The sequence below is a fragment of the Stegodyphus dumicola genome, chromosome 7 (genome assembly GCF_044657685.1).
Source record: "Stegodyphus dumicola isolate Sdum_Otavi_A_Nest chromosome 7, ASM4465768v1".
Taxonomy (NCBI): Eukaryota; Metazoa; Arthropoda; class Arachnida; order Araneae; family Eresidae; genus Stegodyphus; species Stegodyphus dumicola.
Window position 1 is genome coordinate 65,148,483 of NC_140774.1, and position 22,915 is coordinate 65,171,397.

The 22,915-nt window shown below is 32.5% G+C and overlaps 1 protein-coding gene across 3 annotated transcripts in view; it reads left to right on the forward strand.

Moving 5' to 3' along the window:
* LOC118188575 (glutamate receptor ionotropic, NMDA 2C-like) overlaps positions 1-22,915 on the forward strand; it is a 938,424-nt gene that overhangs the window by 813,242 nt on the left and 102,267 nt on the right. For all 3 annotated transcript variants that reach the window (XM_085820356.1, XM_085820357.1, XM_085820355.1), the window contains 2 exons: positions 475-695; positions 18,637-18,797. In XM_085820356.1, coding sequence (XP_085676482.1) covers positions 475-695; positions 18,637-18,797 — 382 coding nt within the window. The remainder of the gene's footprint in view (positions 1-474; positions 696-18,636; positions 18,798-22,915) is intronic.

Sequence of the window (22,915 nt, forward strand, 5' to 3'; positions counted from 1 at the left end):
CTAAATAATGAAGAATCTGAATGTATGTATGTGTGTTTCTCACATTGTGAAAAAACAAATAAGTAGTACCTAAAGCTATCAAATAATAACGTAGTCCTCCGCCCGAATATGGACATTTGGAAGCCGGAATTTTGAATTTCGAATCTGTTTTATTATCTGTTTCATATTTTGTAAAATTTTAACGAACTTTTGATTAAAAAACTGAACGATTTCAAAGCGAGTAGTAGCAACACTGTACGGAATAAAACATTTTGATCTCCGGCGGCCAAGACTGTCTATCGGAAATTCTAAAGATAGGCTGTTTTTCATTATGTTTGCCCAAATGCTCTCGAAACGTGTATGTGTGTGTCGATGAATAAAGCGTATCTTTGAGAGTAATATAAATTCTGAAACCTTTCGGATTTTTTAATTTTGTTTATTTATTTTGTTGATTTGTTTATGGTGCTAGAGATTGTATCGCTATTTGTTTTCCAGAGCACCGTTTCTCGCTGTTCCGCACGTACTGGCTTGTATGGGCCATCCTCTTCGGGGCAGCGGTAAACGTGGACTGCCCGAGGGGTTATACAGCCCGCTTCATGTCCAACGTGTGGGCCATGTTCGCCGTCGTCTTCCTTGCCATCTACACCGCCAATCTGGCAGCCTTCATGATCACAAGGGAGGAGTTCTACGACCTCAGAGGTATCGAAGACGAGCGGGTGAGTTTAGAGGGCTCATTACTTTGTAAAAATTACCATACGTTAGGCTTCTTCTCTACAGCAGAATACCGCAGCTGTGTTTTGTATCAGAACACGGAAAGAATGGAGATGAAAACTTTTATTTCGTGATATTTTTCGCAGCAGCTAAAATGTTTCTAAGACATTAAATAAGATGGTATCATGAACACTAGTAAGGCTCCCCTGTCTCTGCTGCAGCACCAAACAAGAAGCAGCAGTTTCGCCCTGCTGACAATCCGTGGTACTGCAGACTCTTTCGCACTGTCATTGAGGAAACGTTCTGCACTCGAGCCTAACTCCAAACTCAGGCTACGAGACGTGACTGCATGCTTCCTTAAAGCCAAGAGGAAAACATGGCTGTCCTCTGAAACATTAGTTCTGAGATACTGAACTGTGTTCAGTATGGTGCTCTTGAACTCATCGATTCCAAATTCGCTTGACAGTTATATCCCTACCAACACGAGCAACAATTTCGAGGAACGATGAACTGTTGTCCCGGTATGCAACGATCTTGCCGCGGTCGAATTCCTACACTTGTTGACAGGAGATTTCACTTCTTACGTGACGTGAGGCATAGCACGATCTTTGCATAAAAACATTATTTTTTCTTATACTTTAGCACAATAGAAGATATTTAGCTGATTAAAATCAAAATACACAGGTATTAAAAAAATTAAAACAAAGAAACACAAAAACGAATATTCATTAAAATAACAGCAAATAAATTTCTAATTAAAGCACATAATTTATAACATTAGAATCCCTTCTTTGTAGCTGTTTTAATAATCTAAATATTGAGTTTATTCTCGCGAAGTGCGTGTAATGTAGAGTGTTTTTTGCTGTCCAACAATATTAACTAGTGAAACCGAATAAAAATTAAATAACTAATTAAATTTCAAACTAGCACGAACAAAAACCCTAAGGTAACATAAAAATATAGGTGCTAGCCCATTAAGCATTTATTTGTGATCGTAATTAAACAGGAGTCATTGCATTGTGAGTATCACCTTACGGGGACCGTGCTCAGGAAAAGATCGGATAAAAGATAAATGCAATACACAAAGAAAAAAACATAATAGGAATTTCAAAATAATAAATAAGTTTATCAAGGCTCAGGTTATTCTTAGCAATTTTCACAATTACCTATAAATTCCATATTTCTAAATTTAATTTTTGGCACCAAAAATTATCCTAAACCATACCTATTTTCTATTTATCATAACTGAGATAAGTCAATTGGGTAAAAAGGAAAATACATTTTTAGTAAGTATTTAACATCAGAACAAGCAATAATTACTACATCATATTGTAGTATTTTTATAGTTGTACTAATATATTATATCTTAAGTGATGCATTTTGTAGTAAATACTGTATAGTGTAATATGTCATCATAATGTACTAAATATATAGCTGTACTAATATATATCATCTTACGTAATGAGTATTGTAGTAAGTAATGCACTAAACATCTATGTACTATTCATTAAGTCCCGCATTAAGTGCCTAAATCAACTTTAAGTATTTATCCCTGCGATATGTACTACGTCCTAGAGTAATTCTTAGGCGTTCAAACCTCCTTTTATATTATATGTCTTTATGTGTTTATGTTTTTATTTTATGTGTTATGTGTGTGTATATGTGCTGTGTTCAGTGTATTTTATGTATTTACTTGGTTGCGTTCGTGTATGTATTTGTTTTCTATTTTCTGTTTTTATGTGTTATTCACTATATATAATGTACTTTGTATTTCACCTCAACCACATATGTAATCCAACCAACTTATGTCAAACAATTGTCCTTGTAAACCTTTCTTAAATCTTAAATAAACTCCTGGTGCGGCCTCGTCCGACTCCAGGGAGTTGTTGCCTCTGGATAGTGGAGGAAGCGGGAGATATGCCTGTTTACCTCTGTTAAACACCAGATATTCCCGTCCACCGTCACCTGCTACAGCTTTAAGGCTTGCATTCTTGAAAACACAGTCCGTAGGTGAGTCGACGAGGTATAACAGGCCATTATCTTTTCCAGCGCACTACGACTCCAGTCTACTGCAGGGAAATTCCAGTCTTAACTGATTCTAACCGTCGTTCCAAAACAAAACTTCTAAGAAGTCTCCAAAAATCCCTTCATCATGACAAGGCCAATTAGTCTGCCGTCCATAGTCGCGGAATAAAAAGTTAACCGCACACGAAGAGTTAAACGAAGCCGGGTCGAAATATGATTATCTAACAACAACCGAGGAACTACTTATTTCTAAATGCATTTATTCAGCAAATATTACTAGCCGGGAAGCATAAGTAACTATCCCGCTAACAACCGAGAACTGCATCTCGTACTTCAGAAAAGCCAACTTACTCCACGAAACAGCCCCACAGCCAAAAGTGATTAGGTACTTCATTTAATTCCGACGATTACCAAGCAAATCCTGTTCCCCGAACTTTCAGTGGAAAGCACGGTCAGACAGCGTAATTGCAGCTCCCCGCCTTAGCAAGTGAAAGAGCAACCTCACTGAACATAGCACAGCAAAAATGACCCGTACACAAAAGTCCTCCTTCACTTTTCGCAAAAACAGGCTACCACAAAAACTAGATTTTGTGTTAGATTTTCTCCCTTTTTAGAGACCAAATTTCCACTTTTTCACCCAAAAGGATTAAACCGTCCAACTGCGCACGCGCAACTAGTCAAAACCCGAGCCCAAACTGGACACTTGTATCGCCAAAACCAGTAACTTTTCGTCGTAGGTGAAACATTAACCCCCCCCAAATTTTATCACGTTCCCACTTCACTCATGACAACTGGAACTAAGACATTTTTTTCTAAATGTTCTAAAAAACTAATTCTTTGAAGGAAGAATGACACAGCAAAATTCGCCCTTTTCCCTGAATCTTTTCACAAGGAAATGAAGTTTTCTTGGTTAATTGAAATAAACAGAAAAATAACATACATTGAAGCACTGGTTTTTCCCAAAATATAAGAATTTACATAAAATATTAATACATTAAATTAGTAATCCACGGAATTAAATAAAATTCTGATTTTTATTAAATAAGAAAGAATAATTAACTTAATTCACAGAAGATTAACACAAAAAATATTTATAGAAGTCCCCACTTTGCTTTACAGTGGAATTCTAAAGATCTTAAAGAAGTTAAATCGTGCATGATTGGAATAGTAATTCTTAGAACACGTAGAACTGATACTTTATGAAAGCGCCTATGATTATTTACGTTTGAAAAGAAAAGATAAGTACCTGATAAAGTAACGGTACGAGACTGTAATGCAAAATATATATAAATTTTTTTTAAACTAATAAAAAATAAATGATAATGTAAAATAAAAATAACAAGAATAGTGCAAAACGAATAAAATTCCAACTTTTAAATAAATTTTCTATTCTTGGAAGTAGAATTGTAGTATAAAGAAAGTGAAATAGAATAGAGTATAAAAGATTTTGTTGGAATTTCACTAATTAAAATTAATTTTCAGGATAAAAACATAACGGCATAATAGTGAAAACTTCAAACGAGAGCAATCAGTATAACAAATAAATCCTCTGTTAATTCTACAAAGCAGTTGACACTGTGAAACAGAATTAAATATTCGCAAGCAAAAAGAAAAGAAAAGAAAAAAAAATTCCCTTCGTTAAGAATTGAAAATTGTGTAAAATTCGAAGAGCACATCAAAACGTATTACTTCTAACACTTTAATATTTCGCTTTCTAAATTAAGTAATGCTTAAAATTTTGAATTATTAATTCTAACAGGATGAGTGTTTGAAAGTTAAATAAATCTAAGAAACGTGTCTTTGTTCCTATTGTTTTTAATTGTTTGTAAAATACGAAAATACACAAGCAAAATTTCGTGTTCAGTTTCTTCATATAAGGTAAAGCCTATTAGGTAAATCCTATTTGATATTCGCATAAAAAAAAATTCTTAGAGGGGAACAAAATTAGCAAAGATTAGCTTTTCGTGAAATGTGATGTGAAATTTTAAGAGAATAAATCCATTATTTAAAAATGTATGAGTTTACTTTTACATTTCATCTTGCCTGCTTCCAAAAAATACCCAATGTCTCTACAACTTAATGCGGTGTTTTCTGAACGTGCGGCATTTTTATTGTACTGTCATTCTTCGAAACTGTATATTAATAGTACAAGTACAGTGATTCTTCATTGCCTTATCTACTTACGAGGACTGAGATGAAACTTTGCAAAATATTTTATCTTTTGAAACGTTCTGATTTCAGGCGTAACATAATTCGATCTACCGTTGCTAAGACTTATAACGGTTGTTATTGAAGGCAAATCCATCTTTCCAGATTTCATCATTAAATTAACTGCAGCTCATTTTTGATAGACATTATAAAGTTGGAAATAATTACTCTTTCAAAAGAAGAATTTTCGTTGTAGTCAAGGTTCTATTACTTGTCACATCTTCATTCAGTTTTTGTACAACCCACAGCTCTCGTGACTGAAAACTCTAATGAGTCTTCTTTACTGATTATAGTTAGTTATATTTACTCAAAACTATACATATAAATGTTGTTCCAAATCGATCGTTAAATTAAATTAATGTTCTTGAAGACCGGTTCACTGATTATAGAACAGCTGTCAATAACCACAAATCAACATCGGTTGATTTTGTAGATTTATTGCCAAAAATAAATGAGGCAAAACAATATCGTATGAAGAAAAAATTGAATAGAAAAATGAAACATCATAGTTGACATTATTTTAGTGAGCAAGCTTACTTGCAGGTTACAAGTTGAAAAATATATTCAAGTATTTAACTTTTACGAACATAAGGCCTTTATTTGATAGGAAACACAAACTTTCTGTAAAAAATAAAATAATAATATACGAAGCAATTTTAACGCCTGCATTTGTATAGGCAGTACCTATACGTAACAAATAGTACAAAACAATCTAGATCCAGATTACTCAAAATAAAGTGTTTAGAGAGGTAAAAGCTTCTCCTTGGTACATTAAAATAATTTCATACGCAAAGACCTCAAATACGTACTCTCACAGAATTTATCAGAGAGCAGCTATTAAATTCTTCTGAAACGTTAAAGAACATGAAAATACTTTTCAAACCTTATTTCCCTTTGACATCCATCGGTATCTTGCCAGAACGTTTTGCATAAAAATCTATGATTAATGTTCCTCAACCTTATCTTTTAAGTTCAGTAAATTATACGTTTTGTCTTAAATTAACAGATTTCCACCTACAGATGCGATACTTGCCTGTGTCCATCGGGCCCCACATGCGCAAGTCATCGCGGCAACTCTTTATTTACAAATTGTACATGTTGTTACACTAAATGAAGTGTAAGGAGATTTGATCCTTCTAGTACTCCAAAAAGACATATGATCTAAGAAAATAGTGTTATATTAAACCTTTTACATTAATTACAATACTTATATTCAAAGTACATATAACTACAGAAACCACTAGAGTAAAAATTTACATGATCGAACACATACATTTGACTCAAAATTATATTAATCGTTTTAAGTTACTTGAGTAAAAGTTTTCCTTTTTCATCTCCCAAAGACGAAAATTTATTTCTTTTGCATAATGAATGAATGAAAATTTTCAAGGAAAAACATTATTTTAATAAATCTGTTGAGATATTTAGTGCACCACGTAAAACAAACGGAAGCGCAGTTATCCCTTCCCTTAGGTAGATTGTCCTTGAGTGCTTGGTTATAATGTAAACACTCCGATCCAATCCAATTAATTTATAAATTAGCAGAAGAAATAAATTTCCAACTTTTGGAGATGAAAATGGAAAACTTTCGCATGAGGATTACAGCCGAAAGCATCGTGGCAAAAACATCGCGCACGAAAACGTCGCGGAGAAAACAATGCAAGGCAAAAACGTCGTGCTACAAAACATCGCGGGAGAAAATATCGCAAAGAAAAAACATCGCAGTTCTAAAACATCGTGGTGCAAAACATCGTCGTCGAAAATAGAGCGGTTCAAAAACTTCGCAGTTTAAAAACATCGTCGCCGAAAATATCGTGGTAAAAAATAAAGTATCTACAAATCATCGTATGACGATAACATCGCAGACATGCTTTTTTTAGGCATTAATAGCTGTAAATGGATATTCCCATAATGATTTGTAAACGCAAAATGGAAAGAAGGATAATTTTTACTTTCATATTTTTTATTAACTAATAATTTTTTCCTGAGAAAATAAGAAGAAAACTTAAGCATAGAAAATTAATGCAACTTATAGTACTTAATAGAATTTAAACCGACATAGTTAACTAATAGTTGCAATTAATAAATCGTTTTTATAAAGTGTTTGCTGGTAATTTTTCATGAAAAGCATAATCAATAAGTTGCATTTAATTTTCTATGCTTAAGTTTTCTTCTTACTTTTTCAGCAAAAATTTATTAGTTAATAAAAAAAATGTGAAAGTAAAAATTATCCTTCTTCACACTTGCGCTCACAAATCATTATAAGAATATCCATTTACAGTTATTAAAACCTGAAAAAAGCATGTCTGCGATGTTATCGTCATGCGATGATTTGTAGACACTTTATTTTTTACCACGATATTTTCGAAGACGATGTTTTTAAACTGCGAAGTTTTTGAACCGCTTTATTTTCGACGACGATGTTTTTAAACTGCGAAGTTTTTGAACCGCTTTTTTTTCGACGACGATGTTTTAGAACTGCGATGTTTTCTCCCACGATGTTTTGTAGCACGACGTTTTTGCCTTGCGTTGTTTTCTCCGCGACACGTTTTCGTCCGCGATGTTTTTGCCACGATGTTATCGGCGGACACCTTCACGAGTGACTTAAAATAATTTTCAGTCAAATGTTATTTCATTCATTAGAGAATGATTAAATAATTCTCTAAAAATTGTAATAGCTGTTACTTTTTCTTTTCTCTGAAACTCTCTCTTATCAAAATGGCTTACAGCAAAAGCCACTTTGATTTAAATAAAATTTGTATTTAAGCTTTTAAGTCTAGCACGTAAAGTAGCTGCGAATTTTAAACTTTTTGCAATGTTTCACCATTTTAGCTCATATAAAATTTACCGAAATTCTCTCTTGCCATCAAGCATGAATAATCCAATTATAACTTGATCTAGTTTAAGGGATTAGTCAGTGCATTTTAGGTAACCCTATTTTAGTATTTTAGAGATTATAGGTTAAAATGCTACTATAATCTGTAAGTAAAAGGAGGAGGATTATATAATTCATCACCTGCGAAATATTTTCAGTTGTTAAGCTTTTGTAGTCTTTAACTCAGTTTAGGATGTGAGATTATTTACTTCGAGTTAAGTATGTACTTACGTGCCTAGATTTTATTGCTGATGCAAAACTATTTTCCTTTTATATATTCTCATTTTGCTAACGGATAATCATTCGTCAGTATGTTTTACTGGTGAAATGGGTATAAAAGCACAGAAGAAAATAGTGTCTTTAGCAGGGTTCGATCCTGTAATAAATTGAGCTGGTTTCCCATGTTGTGGTAACAGCATCAAAAACATTGGCGCATAAAAGCTATATTTAGCGAGCGGAGCCAAAGGCCGTAAAACAATTTGAAGGCAAGGACAGATGAGTAAATACTTTATTCACCTATTCTTTTCTTCTTTTTTTTATTTCTTTGGTTAGCCTAGTTTCTTCTTCCTTCCTAAAGAACTGTTGTTTGTTGGAAAATATCTTAGTAGCCACATGCTAGCGTTAAATAATTGCAAAATGACTAACGACGTGACAGAATGAAATTGCTGTAAAGGCTATAAAATAGCTGTTTATCAGTTGCAATATACTAGTAAAAATAGACTAGTACGAAAAGCTTGGTCAAACTGGCTTTACTTTTAAATCATATATTGTTGAGTTTCGTTATAACGACTCCTTGCGTCCTAAAGAACACGTCAAACTGGCTTATACTTTGCTTACAAATCAAATACGGAAGAGTTTCGTTATAAAGACTATTTCACACTAAAGGAAGAGCATCCCATAACTAATAGTTCCGATATAAAATGGATTAATGTACTCCCATGACTTTGGAACGTCTTGCACTCAGTGTTGAAAAATGGAATAGTAACTGTAATGGATGGTTGTAGAATAAACATCGACTATAAAAGTATTACTGAACATGTTGTGCCAAAAGCAGTCGTTATTGTTTAGTCCATCTTTACTTTATTACTCCTAAATATTTCTTTATATCTTAAAACTAATTTCGTGTTGCTTCCTTATATGCTGAGTTTCGTTTGTACATTTATTTGCTTTTCTCGTGTTAACATAAAGATGTAGTTTGACCGAAGAGATGTAGGTAAATGCTAAGGTATCTGTATTACAAGATTTGGACTTCTGTGACAGTATTGACTTATAGTCTGCTCCCGCTTTTAAACGTCAACTACTGAACTCGAACGTTAGAAAGAGCCTAACTTTGCTTGTCTACTGACCTTGATAAATACTCTGAGAAGAGCGTTTCATTTACTTCTTTCGTTTGGCTTGTCTTAGTTTGGCTGTCAAGGATTTTCTTTCAATAGCTTTACTATAGATTCTACTGGAAATCCCTTCACTTGAAGTTTTAATACTCTAAATAGTTGTCTTCCTTAATTATTCTCAAATTAAGTAATGTCCATTCGTTTATAAAATGCAATATGTTCATGTGATGTTTATTTAATTAATGATTTCAGTTGGGTAAAAAATATATTAGGTATTAAAAACAAATCAACTAAGCAACTCGAAATATTTGTTACAAAAGTTTCAGATTATAACATACGTTTCTTGCTGCTGACAAAAATGTGAGTCAGTATGTGAATTTTCTCCCAATATTTTTTTTTCCATTTCATAAAACACAATATACAATTCTTAATTTAGATAAACGCACCTTGCAATACTTCAAAACTAATTGTCTTTTTGTATATATTTTATCTTTGATAGTGCATTAGGAGAGAGTTCGTTTAATTAGGATCTAAACCATCGGATATAACCATGTAATTCCTCTGTCCCTACCAAGACAGTTACAAATGATATTTTTCCCCATAATCATATAGCATACTAACTACTTTTCCATTTACCATCTTCATTTCTAATAAGCGCAGTATGAATTCTGAAAATATGTATATGATATTTTTGCCAAGTATGAGAAAATGTTACTTTGGTCAGCGAAACAATATACGGTTAACCGCTTTCTATCATTTACTTAGTCTCTTAATTAGTTGGAGTGAATTGTACTTTCGTAATGTTTAGCATGCGTTGACGTTCATGAGATTCTGAAAAATTTGAGAAGTCTGCAATAATGAAGTTGGACTTATTCAATATACAACGTAATCTGGCAAGAAAACTGTTAATTTCTGATAAATGAGCATCAGGGATTCCTTTTAGAAAGGAAGACAACTTCATTTCTTGTCGTAGTGTTCTTTGTTGTGGAACCGTACACTAATGATGGTGTTAGTTAATCGTTAGGACTGTTGTGGATCACTTTATATCATAGTTTTCGTACAAATAAAAATTAACGTAACAACAAGTCATTAATAGTAAAAATATTTTGAATAATTATTTATGAATATTCTTATTAGTAAAAACATTTTCACATACAAGAATCTCATAAAATTTCAAAACATCGTGTCCAGGGTATCAATGAAAATCAGAGAAAAAATACTTCTCAGAGAAGGATCACATGAAACAAATTAAACCATGAGTTTGCTAAGTGATTTTAAAGCAGTAAATACAAATTTATTTCAGTTATTATTAGCTACTAGGTAGACTCATGAGGTTACATTAACTGAATTCATTAAAACCATTATATATATAAAGAGAGATAGATAAATTATAATAACTACTTCACCAAGCAAACGGCTAGTTAAATAATAAATGATGTTATTTAATAATTACTCAATGATATTTTGAAGATTATATTTGAAACTTTAAGTGATTTTATTTGTGGAAACATATGCATGAGATGTATATAACCAAATAATCAGAACATGCAATAAAAAGGCAGGAATCTGTGATTGCCTGAATTGGAAGAATACGGGAAAAGTGCCCGTAGCCGATTTTCGCATTTACAAAAATTTATTTCAAGCAAACAATTTATTTTCGAAAATTATTTATAGAGTGTATAAATACAGTAGTGATAAAGTTTCAGGAGAGATAGAGTACACCTAAATGATGGAAAATCACATAACAATGCATGGTAGGAAACGCTTTCCTGGCGAGGTAGTGACAACACAAAACTCAAAAAAGGAAGGAAACAAAACATGTTTTATTATGTTTAGTACTGCAGAAACCTACAAATAAGAACAAGCAAAAATGATCATTAAAGAAGGTGTTCGAAGTTACGACCCCGGACCGTGATGCAGGCTTTACTTCTCTGGCGCATGGAAGATCTGCATCACGAGTGGAAGATCGCATGGAAGATGCATGACGCGTGGTTCCTGCATAACGGTCCGAGTCGTAATTTTGAGCACCTTCTTTGATGATGATCATTGTCTCTTTCTGTTGTTTTTTCTTTGTTTTTGTTGTACTAATAACAATAAATATGTTTTCTCATCCGTGTCCATTCTTTCTTGACTTTTGTGTCATCACCACCACGCCTGAATTTTATTTTTCTAGCAAATCTAACAGAAAAAAATGTGTAATACCTGTAACAAATTATTTTAATTGCTGATTTCCCAGTTCCATAGCTAAAGTAATCGTTTCACTTATTTTGCAACTGGAAATTTTTCTTTACTTCTAGATTCTTATATATTGAAAAATCTAAAAATAAGTATTGACAAAACATTTTTATTCAGCCCAAAGAATAAATAAATAGAAACGGAAAAAAAAGTATAAATTTAAAAAAAAAGTTTTGGAATAAGAAAGGATACCTCAAACGAAGTTTGAGTGAATGAAATGTAAAGATTAAGAGAAAATCTTAATATTTTCAAGAATTAGATTACTGAATATTATGGCTAGCGCAATCGGGTTGATATTTAAGGAACTTGCTGAATGCATCTACACCTTACTTCCAGATTTTTTCATTACCCACTAGAATCTTTCCTGGTAAATTTTAATAACATCTAATTCCTTCGGATAATCGAGACTAAATGCTCATAGAAGGTTTCCGGGATAATAGCTATGTAAAGATAAGAATGAAAGGAATAAAACATAAACTATTAACAGAAAATTAGTAAACTTTAAAGAACAGGATTAAAAGGATACCTATCTATCTCAAGTCAATCAAACATATAGTGTATTACTTAAATAAATGACATCAGTCGACCAATATGGCTTAAACACACCTTGTTTTCCCTTTTGAATAAAAATCAGTTATTTTTAAAGAAATGACAATAATCGTCCTTTCTTACACTTACCAGAGTCAAATCGTTATTAAATATTTTAAATGTATAATTAGTTGTGACTGTACTTAGAATACTGGCAAAAATATTGTTTAAAATAAAAAATGCAGTGAACGCATTGTTAATCACATGTCTAACTATTGACAGCAGTTCTCGTATTTGACGATTTGTCAGACGGCATGGTTAATAAATGTTTTCGTATTTTAACATTAGTTGAAATACAAAAGCGAAAGTATAAACAACATATCCTAAAATCAATACTGTAGCTACGTTTTAATAAAATTTTGATACTTTTCGATAACAGTGATTATTAACAGAATGTTTTAACGCTTTTACTATTATCTTGTGTATTATTTAAAAGTAATTTCTAACTCTGTATGGTATTCATTCTGAAGTAAATAAAATATGAATTATAGTTTCGTACAAGGCATAGATTTTTTAATCCCTCCGATACTTCATTATTTGCTGTTTAAGAGTAAATTAATTCACTCTAAATTTGCCTATGAATATGAATAATTCATATTCCATACTTTAAGACTTATGTTTTGTTTCTACCTGTCAGCATGAAATAGCTTTGAGCCGTGTTAATTTGTTTATGAGTAGTTTGATGACGTTTTCCCAGTTATATCTACTGATTGTCTAAACCTAAACGATGAAAGAGGTGAAGTACTGAAAACTCATGAAGAGGGTACGAATTTCAGTTGAGTGAATGTACAAGAAATAGTAAAAAAAGTGGGAAAGAATTTTACTTCATGACCATATCCATCTCCTGGGACAAAGAAAGGATGTCTGCCGCATCCTTTTGATTTTTTCTAAAATAAATTTCGCATCAAAACATTCAATAGGAAGATTAACAAAGAAGCGAGAAATTCTCAAGATAATTGCTTATTTTAAGGGAAGTGCAAGGAATTAATTTAATAGCAAAATGTTACAGAGATAAATGAATCCTCTTTGGAAAATTGAATTACATTTTCTAGAATACAAAAGATGAAACTTTTACACAAAAGAAAAATTTGAAACCTTCAGAATACTCCGAAGGGATTAGTTTAATAGTTAGAATATTTTTATAAAATCAGCCAAAAGAAAAGGAAGAGAAAATGATACGATTATTCTTTTCTATATTAGCCTAATCTAACTTTGCATACGCACTTCTTAATTTTTGATACAGAATGTGTATAAATTTCTACAAATACTTGCGTAGAGTTTCTTGAACGTATGTTCATAAAATAGCCAATTTGATTTATATTACAGTTCTTCGAAAAGTAAATTTATATCAGAAGCTTAAATAAATAACATAAATTTGCTGATAATATAGTTTCTTGTAAAACCATCAGATGAAACAAAATTTCCATTACTTTCTCTGATTTCTTTACTAACAGCATTAAATATGGTTCATAGATATGAACATATTAACAGCATTAATATGTTCATATTAACAGCTTATATGATATGAACATATTAACAGCATTAATATGTTCATATCTACGAAGCAGATACGTAACTTTTGAAATGCGATTTATATTTATCAATCAAAGAATTGCCCTAAGAATTAGACTAAAAAAGGCTATAATTTTTAAAGTATTTTCGAAACTTTGATTTGATTTACTAATGATTATATGATAACAAATATTTTTAAATCCTTAAAACTTTTATCTCTCTGTTGAAGAACGTTAGCTACATCAATTCTCAGATTTTTATGCATAGATTTCGTGAACATTTTCCTATACTTTAATGAACACATTGCTTATTTTTAATACCAGAAGTGCTAATAGTCTCGAAACTAATTTTTCCAAGTGTTGCGTTAAAAAGAAGTGAATCTTTCAAGTGTTGCTTCCAAAAGTTATTGTTTGCTTTGGGATACTACACTTTGTAGTATAGCTGTATTTCATCTGTTGCATCCTCGGCTGTGCTTTCGAGGATAAGAAGACTAACTGACTCTGGATTCGGTTTTTCCCACGAATGTTTTTGACCAAGAGAGCGACCATATTAATAGTTTTTAAGGGAAAACATTTTATGTTTTCGAGGAATTTTAATGTATTATAACGATTACGTTGGAAGATTGGAAACTCTGAGACTAGACTTTCTACAAGAACATTGGTGTACTTATTTGTGGTAACTATGTATGTTCCACACCCCTCTTTTCCTCTTGGAGATCTGAGGTATATAACAACTGTCGGTGGCAAAGGTCAGTATGATAGTACGTAACCATACAATTAAAGCATTTTTAAAAAATGGCAGATTACATATTTAAGAGATTTATATTAAATAGCCTTTTATAATAAGAAAATAGAGTAAGCTTATTAAGAAATTGTTGATTAGTGAAAATGCATAATGTCACCGATGGAAAATGACAATTTTGATGGGCACGGCAGTCAGCCATTGAATGCGAAGAACTAAATAAAAAATGGATACGTTCCCTTAATTAAACTAATCATTAATGAAGACACAATAACACGCGGAATAAATACTAATTCAGAAGTCAGACAACAAAAATCAGCGTTACATTTACAAATTTTTTTTTCCCATCCTGGCTGATATCTACATGCATTATTATGAATCAAAATTGTTTGAAACTTTAAACTTCCCGGCATGGTTCCGCTAGGTAGATGATACTTTTACCCTGTTTGAAGGTAATAAAGATGATTTAAATAAAGTTCTTTCAACAATGAATTCTATTGATCCTGCTATTCAGTTCACTTTTGAACTTGAGACTTGCAATTCTCTTCCGTTTCTCGACATTCTGGTCACACGTAACATATCCAACTTCAGTACTACAGTTTACCGTAAACCTTCATCGGTTTGCCTTCCACCACACTTTAAATCATGTCATCCGACTAAACAAAAGTTAGCTTCATTTTATTCCTATGTTTTCAGTTACAGTTTACCGTAAACCTTCATCGGTTTGCCTTCCACCACACTTTAAATCATGTCATCCGACTAAACAAATGTTAGCTTCATTTTATTCCTATGTTTTCCGTGTTCTTCAAGTTTGCTCCTCCAAACTAGCCCTTGATGAAGAACTAAATTATTTAAAAGCAATAGCTATTGACAGGGGCTTTTCACCCAACATTATTAATCAAGCAGTTAAAAAATTTTCATCTCAACACACTAAAAGCCACACTCTCATTTTAGGAGATTATAAAAATTCTGTTGTCATTCCCTTCTTTCCATCAACTAGCTATAAAGTTGCACATATTTTGCAGAAATTTAACTTTCGGGTTGTTTATTCTCCCATCAATAAAATTCCAACTTCTATACTCAAGGACCCCATTCCGGATATGAATTCCTGGGGTATTTATAGGATCCCTTGCCAGTGTGGTTTAATTTACATTGGCCAAACTAAGAGAGTCTTAAAATTTCGCGTCAAAGAACATGAGGCATATGTTAGAAAAAAGGAAACACAGAAGTCTTCTGTTGCTCAACATTGTGGATCCGAAAATCACAATTTCAATTTTTCTGCTGCCAAAATTATTCAAAAAACATCTTCCATTGGAGAACTGGATTTTCTAGAGGCATTTCACATTCATAAAAATCTTTCTGTTCTAGTTAACGATCCTAATTCCAATCCAAATTTGCCTTCGGCTTTTAGAGAAATTATGTTTTAGTTCTGGTTTCGCCAACAGATGGCGCCACTTGCTTATTGTTGTCCAGGCTTTCTTATCTTATCTAATCATTATTTCCTATCTTGTTCATTTGCGGTTTTGCAGCTGAAGATGATGGTTCGGTAAAACCATCGAAACTAGTCCTGTGAAAATTTTGTAAATGTAACGCTGATTTTTGTTGTTTGACTTCTGAATTAGTAATCATTAATGGTTTTTGTGACTAGCTTTGGAATACAGATAAAAGATAAAGCTGGAGTCAGTATATTTTAAAGACAGATGTTTCTATAAAAGCAACTCTCCTATTTTTGAAGGGTATTTTAAATTAGTGATTTAATTAAAATTAAAAAAGATACGTAATTTAAAACATAAGCAACAAATGCACTGTTAATGTTACTATAAAATTAATCGAATTTCAACATTTACGAGCAAGAATTTTGCATGTCGTATAAAACGTTTTGAGTATTTATGAAATTCATGACTGCATTTTGCTCTGCCATGTAAGAAAAACGTTTAAACATTTCAATTATGACCGAACCCATAATCGGTCTTGTGAAATTGATTAGTTAAAAATCGATTCTTTGACCCAGAATTTTATCATGGATGCAGTTATATTTCATTCTATAAATCGATTATATTGGCAGCAATGGCCTTGAGTTTTCGTTAAACGCTGTCACGGGAAAATCTGCATTATAATTCTTATAATTGCTTCAAAGTAAACATTTCATTTTCTAAAATGATGAAACCACGCAATACTATCACATTATTGATTTAGTATTTTATATCAATAAAATTCTAAACATCGTTCAGCCAGATAAAACACTATTGTGAACCTAAATCATCTTTGCACTACTTCTTTTTTTTTTTTTTTTTTTTCTCTCCCTCAAATCTGAATTTAGGACCTAACTCTTTTTTGCACTATTTTTTGTTCCAAATCTGAAGTTAGCTCTCAGATAACGAAAGTTGATCCTACACCTTGTTAACTAGACTCATTTGTTTATTTATTTTCTAAAATAATTTAGAAACTTAGAATGCTATAAATGAATAAAACTTAGAATGTTGTGTTATAGAAAGTTATACCAGCATAAATATTTTGAAAATGAAAAACTTGTCAGGAAACTTCTGTATATTAATTAAAGCAAATTAAATACTTTTGAAGCTGTACACAATGTTTGCCTAGCTCTGTATGATATCATAATAAATTTTGTAAACGTTATGTAACTAGCTTATTTATGTAAATTAAAATTGATATTCTGCACAGTGCTTTTACTTTTTGTCGTCTGAATTAAAGCAACAGTTTTCAGAAGAAAACGAAAAGAGAGCAAAAAGAAAAGATAATTAATACTATTCTAAAATTACAGACATTTCTTGATTAATAAGGATAATTAACTTCTCAAATTAGTCGCGTTGATTAAAGCCATTTTAATACTTCTTGATATTCTATAATGAAATTAATATTTTGAGTTTGCATCTTTGTTTGCGCTTCCATTTACTCTTGTTATTTATAATTTTTCATATGGATTCAGAAATAAAATTTTCTTAACAACCTCAGCTTTTAAGTCCTTAAGTTATCCTGTTCATATTTTTCTTACATCGCTAAAGAAATTAAAGTTTCGATTATGATGTAATCGGTTTCGCTTCTAATTATAATCTTCCAGCTGATTTGACAATGAGTCTTCCATTTCGTCCGTCTGTGTTCTTAAATTTTCAATGCATTGTTTGGTGGCGAACTCCCTAAATTCATTCATCCTGATTAAAATCGGCATAATTCGTTAACTAAAGCAGTTCTTGCCTTCTTTGATCTTAACTTTTATATACTTCATAATCAAATGTTTTGCTTACTTTTTAATGCCTAAACTAGTATTTATTTTTCTTTTCTCCTCATTTTCTTAGAATAACCCTTTCTTTTCCTTTGTCATGACTAAGATACTTATACAAAGCAACAAAATTATTCAAGGCTTAGGCAAAATACTAAAAAGTTTTTTAAATGTGTTTGAGATGCTAAGATAATAAACAAATGAATAAAAATGTAATTGTACAACTAATATACTGACCGCATTATTGCATCCATTTTCCTTCCCTAAAACTGTGAAGGTAGTACAATAGTATTCTTCGTATTTTCACATAAAAAGAAAGATATTTCTTAACATATTTTCATAAAGTACGAGTGTTCACAGGACATGTAAGTGTGTGGCTCCTTTGCATGACATTTCCAACATAATAACAAAGCCACACTGAAAGCGAGATTGATGATCTGAGCAAAAGATTCTCAGCCATATCTGCCTTGCAAAATACTTTTTCCGGTTTTTTTGCGGTATAGTAGAAGACCTGAGATTTCGTACTTCCACACTCTGCATGAACCAAAGAGCGATACATAAAACATTTGGACGGATTTATGCTAGAGTGATGCTTCAAAAAGATCTCATGTCAATACCGACCGCAAAACATATTCTATATGAGAATGTTTAGGTTAGTTGAACACAGTAAAGCATACGTAGGCTATCTGCTTGAAAGTTTTTAGCGAAGGTTTTTAGGTTTGAAAGATTTGTTAGCGAAAGAAGTTTTAAAAGAATCGGAAGAAACTGCAAAACTTACTATGAAGCGAGCCCTTTTGCACAATATGGCTATATATCTGGAGAAGTGAAGCTTTTATGAAATATTTTTTCTCTGAGAACCTGAGTATTATTTATGTTATAATACGTCGAGAAAAACCACGAAATTTCCCACGCAGCGATTCAGACCAAACTACAAATGTTTAGCTGTCTTATCTACTCAGCTGCTGGTTAACACTGGTACATGAAGGAATATTTTAATGTTTAATACAAACTCCTAATGCAATTTTTAATTTTTTATCATCAAGGACTTTTTTAATCAATTTGCTTATTGCACAGTCTGGGGTGTACTAGTTTTTTGATCCTATAACGTATACCTTAATCAAGACTAGCTTAATTATGAAATAATTCCTTTCTAATTCAGATTGAATCATGTATAACCCTATATTTTTTTGCAGCTTTACAATCCTCGGAAGACGACACCACCTTTCCGATATGGAACAATACCGCACGGGAACACAGAAGCTGTGCTACGTGTCAACAAGCCCGAGCTTTACCGGTATATGAAGGCATTCAAGAAGAAAACCGTCCTAGAAGGTATCAAAGCAGTGAAAAAAGCGTAAGTATACAGTTTTGTTAAAAAAAAATAATTAAACACTACTTGGAGTTTTCAATTTTTAGATTTTCGCCCTATGTTTTAAATCAGTAATTAATTACCATATTTGCCGGAGTATAAGACGCACCCCCCTTTTTACGCACATTTTTGAAGGATGAAACTTTATTACTAATCATTATAACTCCAACGAGTTCTTATCATTTTCTCGGTTGGGGGCGCCTCTGCAGCCCTGTTTCCATGTTCTTTAGCATACGCAATCACACATAGCTTTTATGCTATGTTATAGCAATGCCGACGTTGGTTTTCAGTCATAACAAATTTAAGAAACTTGAACAGTAGAAATTTCACTCACTTAAAAGTCGTTCACAAAAATTGAGAAGTTAAAAAGAATTGTGTCAAAGGTAACGCACGACTAAATACATGTCAAAGAGTAAGGTGTAGATATATTGTTTCAGTTTAAGAAGCGACTCAAGTAAACCAGCCTTTGGAACTTTGACGGTTTTTATCGCACGAAAACTTTCAAAGAAGCTAGCAGTTATTTCCAGTATGTAAGTGGTTGATGATCTAGTAGTCTAATATATAGGATTTTCAAACATCCTTCCATGTGTACATGAAATGTAAAACACTTTTTATTAGAAAAAATCTATACCGAAGCGCCTTTCACTCTGTTAGAAGTCTGGACATACTTTGCTCTAATTAACGAATCCAATAACAAAAATTTACAAAATTTAAATTTTAATTCCAATCCCATATAAAAGTACTTTTCCATAAAAACATTTTTCTCAGTAAGAAAAAATTTTGTAATCAAATTGTTAAACGAATTGCAATCTTTAGATAATTCAAAATTATGATTCTAATCATATCATAATTCGAAACCTTATGGTATGGGAACAGTATTCAGTTTGAGCTACAGACGTCCAAATATATAAATTACTCCCTATAATCAACAAATGTAAAGTTTTGTATACATATTTCTGAAATATATCATTTGAAGAAACTATACGCATCGATCTAAGACTTCCGTTCGTAGAAATGCTAAAATTCGAAATTTTTGTCTGGCTAAATTCCGTTTAAAGCCCTTAAAATACAAGTCTTTCCAGTCTTCTGGAGAAATTAGTTTAAGTCTTAAAGTTTTGTCAGGTCTCTCAAATACAGTCTTATAGATTATTTAAAAAATTTCTTTAAGATATATATTTAAGAATTCTTTGAGTATTAAGGTTCCTAAAAAATTCTTTAAGGCTAAAGATCAATTTAAAACATTCTTTATAATTCAGACGCTTAAAACTTTAAATTTTCAGTATTTTTAATCACAGATTCAAACAGATTAAATTATTGCAGTCTGAATGTTCATTTCGTTTGATTCTATTTTGAAAACTGTATTATTTGCCTTGAATAAATCGTTAGCTGTATGAAAGCAAAGGGCAGTTTCTCACCCACAGTGACTCATAGAAGTATGGCAGTCTAATGTTCGACCGTGCGCCGCCGTACCACATCATATGGTTTACGTAAAAACTGCCAGTGCAACAGTGAACTGGCCCATTTCGCCCTTAGCTCGAGTGGAAGGATGTACGAAATTTTTGTGTAGAAGTTTTCTTTAATGTCAGCGATAGTTGTGTCAGGAATATGGTGTGTTAATAAAGTTATGTTTTGCGAAGCGGAGTCATGTCATGAAGGATATTCACCGAGCTATAACCCACGCACTATAAATTGGTGACCCGTCTACACACATGAAGCTGCATGTTGGTTGTTCGTTCAGGAGCTTGATTTCAGGACTTTCATATTTTTACCTTCAGCCACTGCCATGAAGGAAACAGCAGCATTGAAGATACCGATTTACAATCCTAGTGACCCAGCACTTTGGTTTGCTATGTGCGAATCAACTTTTGCTTTAGCCGCACCCATGCCTGTTACGGATCCGAAAACGAAATTCAACTACTGCGTCGCTCATTTGTCGCCGGAGATTGCTTCATTGGTTCCAGATATCATACTTCGGAAGCTCACAGATTCTTCTTACGAAGACCTCAAAGCTTCCATTACTGAACGATGTGGGGAAAACTTTTCGGAAAGTAAATATGGGTCTACTTTTAAAATTGGTAAAGGCTGCCCGCAGGGTTCCTGCAGCGCTCCTCTGTTCTGGAACGTGATTATGAATAAATTGCTTCAATGTGAATTTTCTGGCAATATGGAACTTGTTGCATATGCTGACGATGTCGTTGCATTGTTTAGGGAGGACTCACTTGAAAAACTGGAAAAATTGTTTGATGGGACCTGTGCAATTTTTGATAATTGGAGTAATAGTGAAAAATTGAATTTTAATATGGATAAGACACAGGCTATGTTTTTCCCGAGGGGAGGACGTGTGGTGGGATCTCCTCGAATTCGGTATCATAATAAGAGAATTAAATTTACAGAAAATATGAAATATTTAGGTGTTGTGTTGGACTGTAAGTTGACTTTTGTTGAACACTTTAAGAACGTGCAGCGAAGAACAGATCAGCTTTTACTTGCCTACAGAAGGAACTTTGCGGGCGATATTTTTGCTAAGAGATCTGGTATATTATTGGTTCTATATAAAGCCGTTGTATTACCTATTGTGATGTATGGAATTGGCGCCTGGGGTTCCAGAGCGGGGGAGCTGGTGAAGCTCCGGATGAAGTTGGATTCTATACAGAGAGCTTGGGGTCTTGCAGTTACTCGCTTTTTAGGACAATCCCCACGGAGGTGGTTTGTGTATTGGCCGGACTGCCTCCCCTCTCAGTTTATTACGAATTTTATTACAAGAAATATCTTTTACGTTCTGTAAATATTGATATGATTTGTTTTGATTCTAATATTATTACTGAATATGTTTTTCAAAAATTTAATGTACATTTATTACACGCTGTAAATAGAATCAGTTATGGGTTTGATAGAGAAATTCCAAAAATTGGAATATATGATATTTATACGGATGGTTCGGGGTTAGGAGTGTGTACTGGAGCTGCTTTTGTTGTATATTTCTATGATGTTGAAATTGATTATGGTTTATATAGATTGAATTCTTATAATTCAGTATTTCAAGCGGAATGTATTGCTGTTTTGAAGGCCTTGAAATGGATTAAAATGAATATTAAAACATGTGTTACTATAAAATTTGTATATAGATTGTCTTTCTTTGCTCCAGTTGCTCTCTTGCCCCGATAATGTTAACTGTGTTATTATGGCTATTAAATTTCTGTTGCAATCTATAAGTTCTACGATTTCTTTCCATTGGATTAAAGCCCATGTGGGGTTTTTTGGTAATGAGAGGGCTGACAGTCTGGCCAAGGAGGCATGTATTTCAACTAATGCACCCATTGTGGAAATTTCTGGTTCTAGACAAATTGCCATTATGAGTATGAAAAAATATTATATAAATATATGGAAAGATGTGTGGAAAAGTTCAACAAGGAAAAATAATTTGTTGATTAATATTGAAATTACAGATAAAGTTTTAATCTATAATGACATTGATATGAATCAGATTATCACCGGACATGGTAGGTTTCCTCATTATTTAAAGAGATTTCATGTACAAGATAATGATCTATGTCCAAATTGTAATGTTTTGGGTGATGCCAAACACTTCGTGGTGGATTGCCAATTGACTGATTGTATTAGACGAAGTTTTAGTGATATACATTTTGATTTATTGAATCTTGATTTTAAATATTTGAAATTATATGCAAGAGAATTGATGGCCTTTATTAATGGCAATAGACATGCGATTGGGGTTTTTAACTAAGTTCGTTTATTTTCAATGTGTTTTCTTGATTTAGTTATTTTTAGTTTTCTTCTTTCCTGTTGTGTCGTTAATCCAGCCATTTTAAAAAAAATATATATAGTTCTATGGCAACCTTGCTGGATGTATAATTATTATTTTCTTTAGTTGATTATACTAACATTTTTAGTTACTCGGAATACCGGGCTTGGTTTCTTGGAGCTTTTAATATTAAGTTAAATCTAAAGTTACTTCGTGTATAATATCTTGGATTAGTTGTTCTTTTTTATTAATCTGGCGTTTTAATTTTCGTTGGGGGACTCTCCGGGTCGCTGGCTGCCTTCGCTTGTGGTGTGAATGGGACGCCCCTTTTGGACCATAA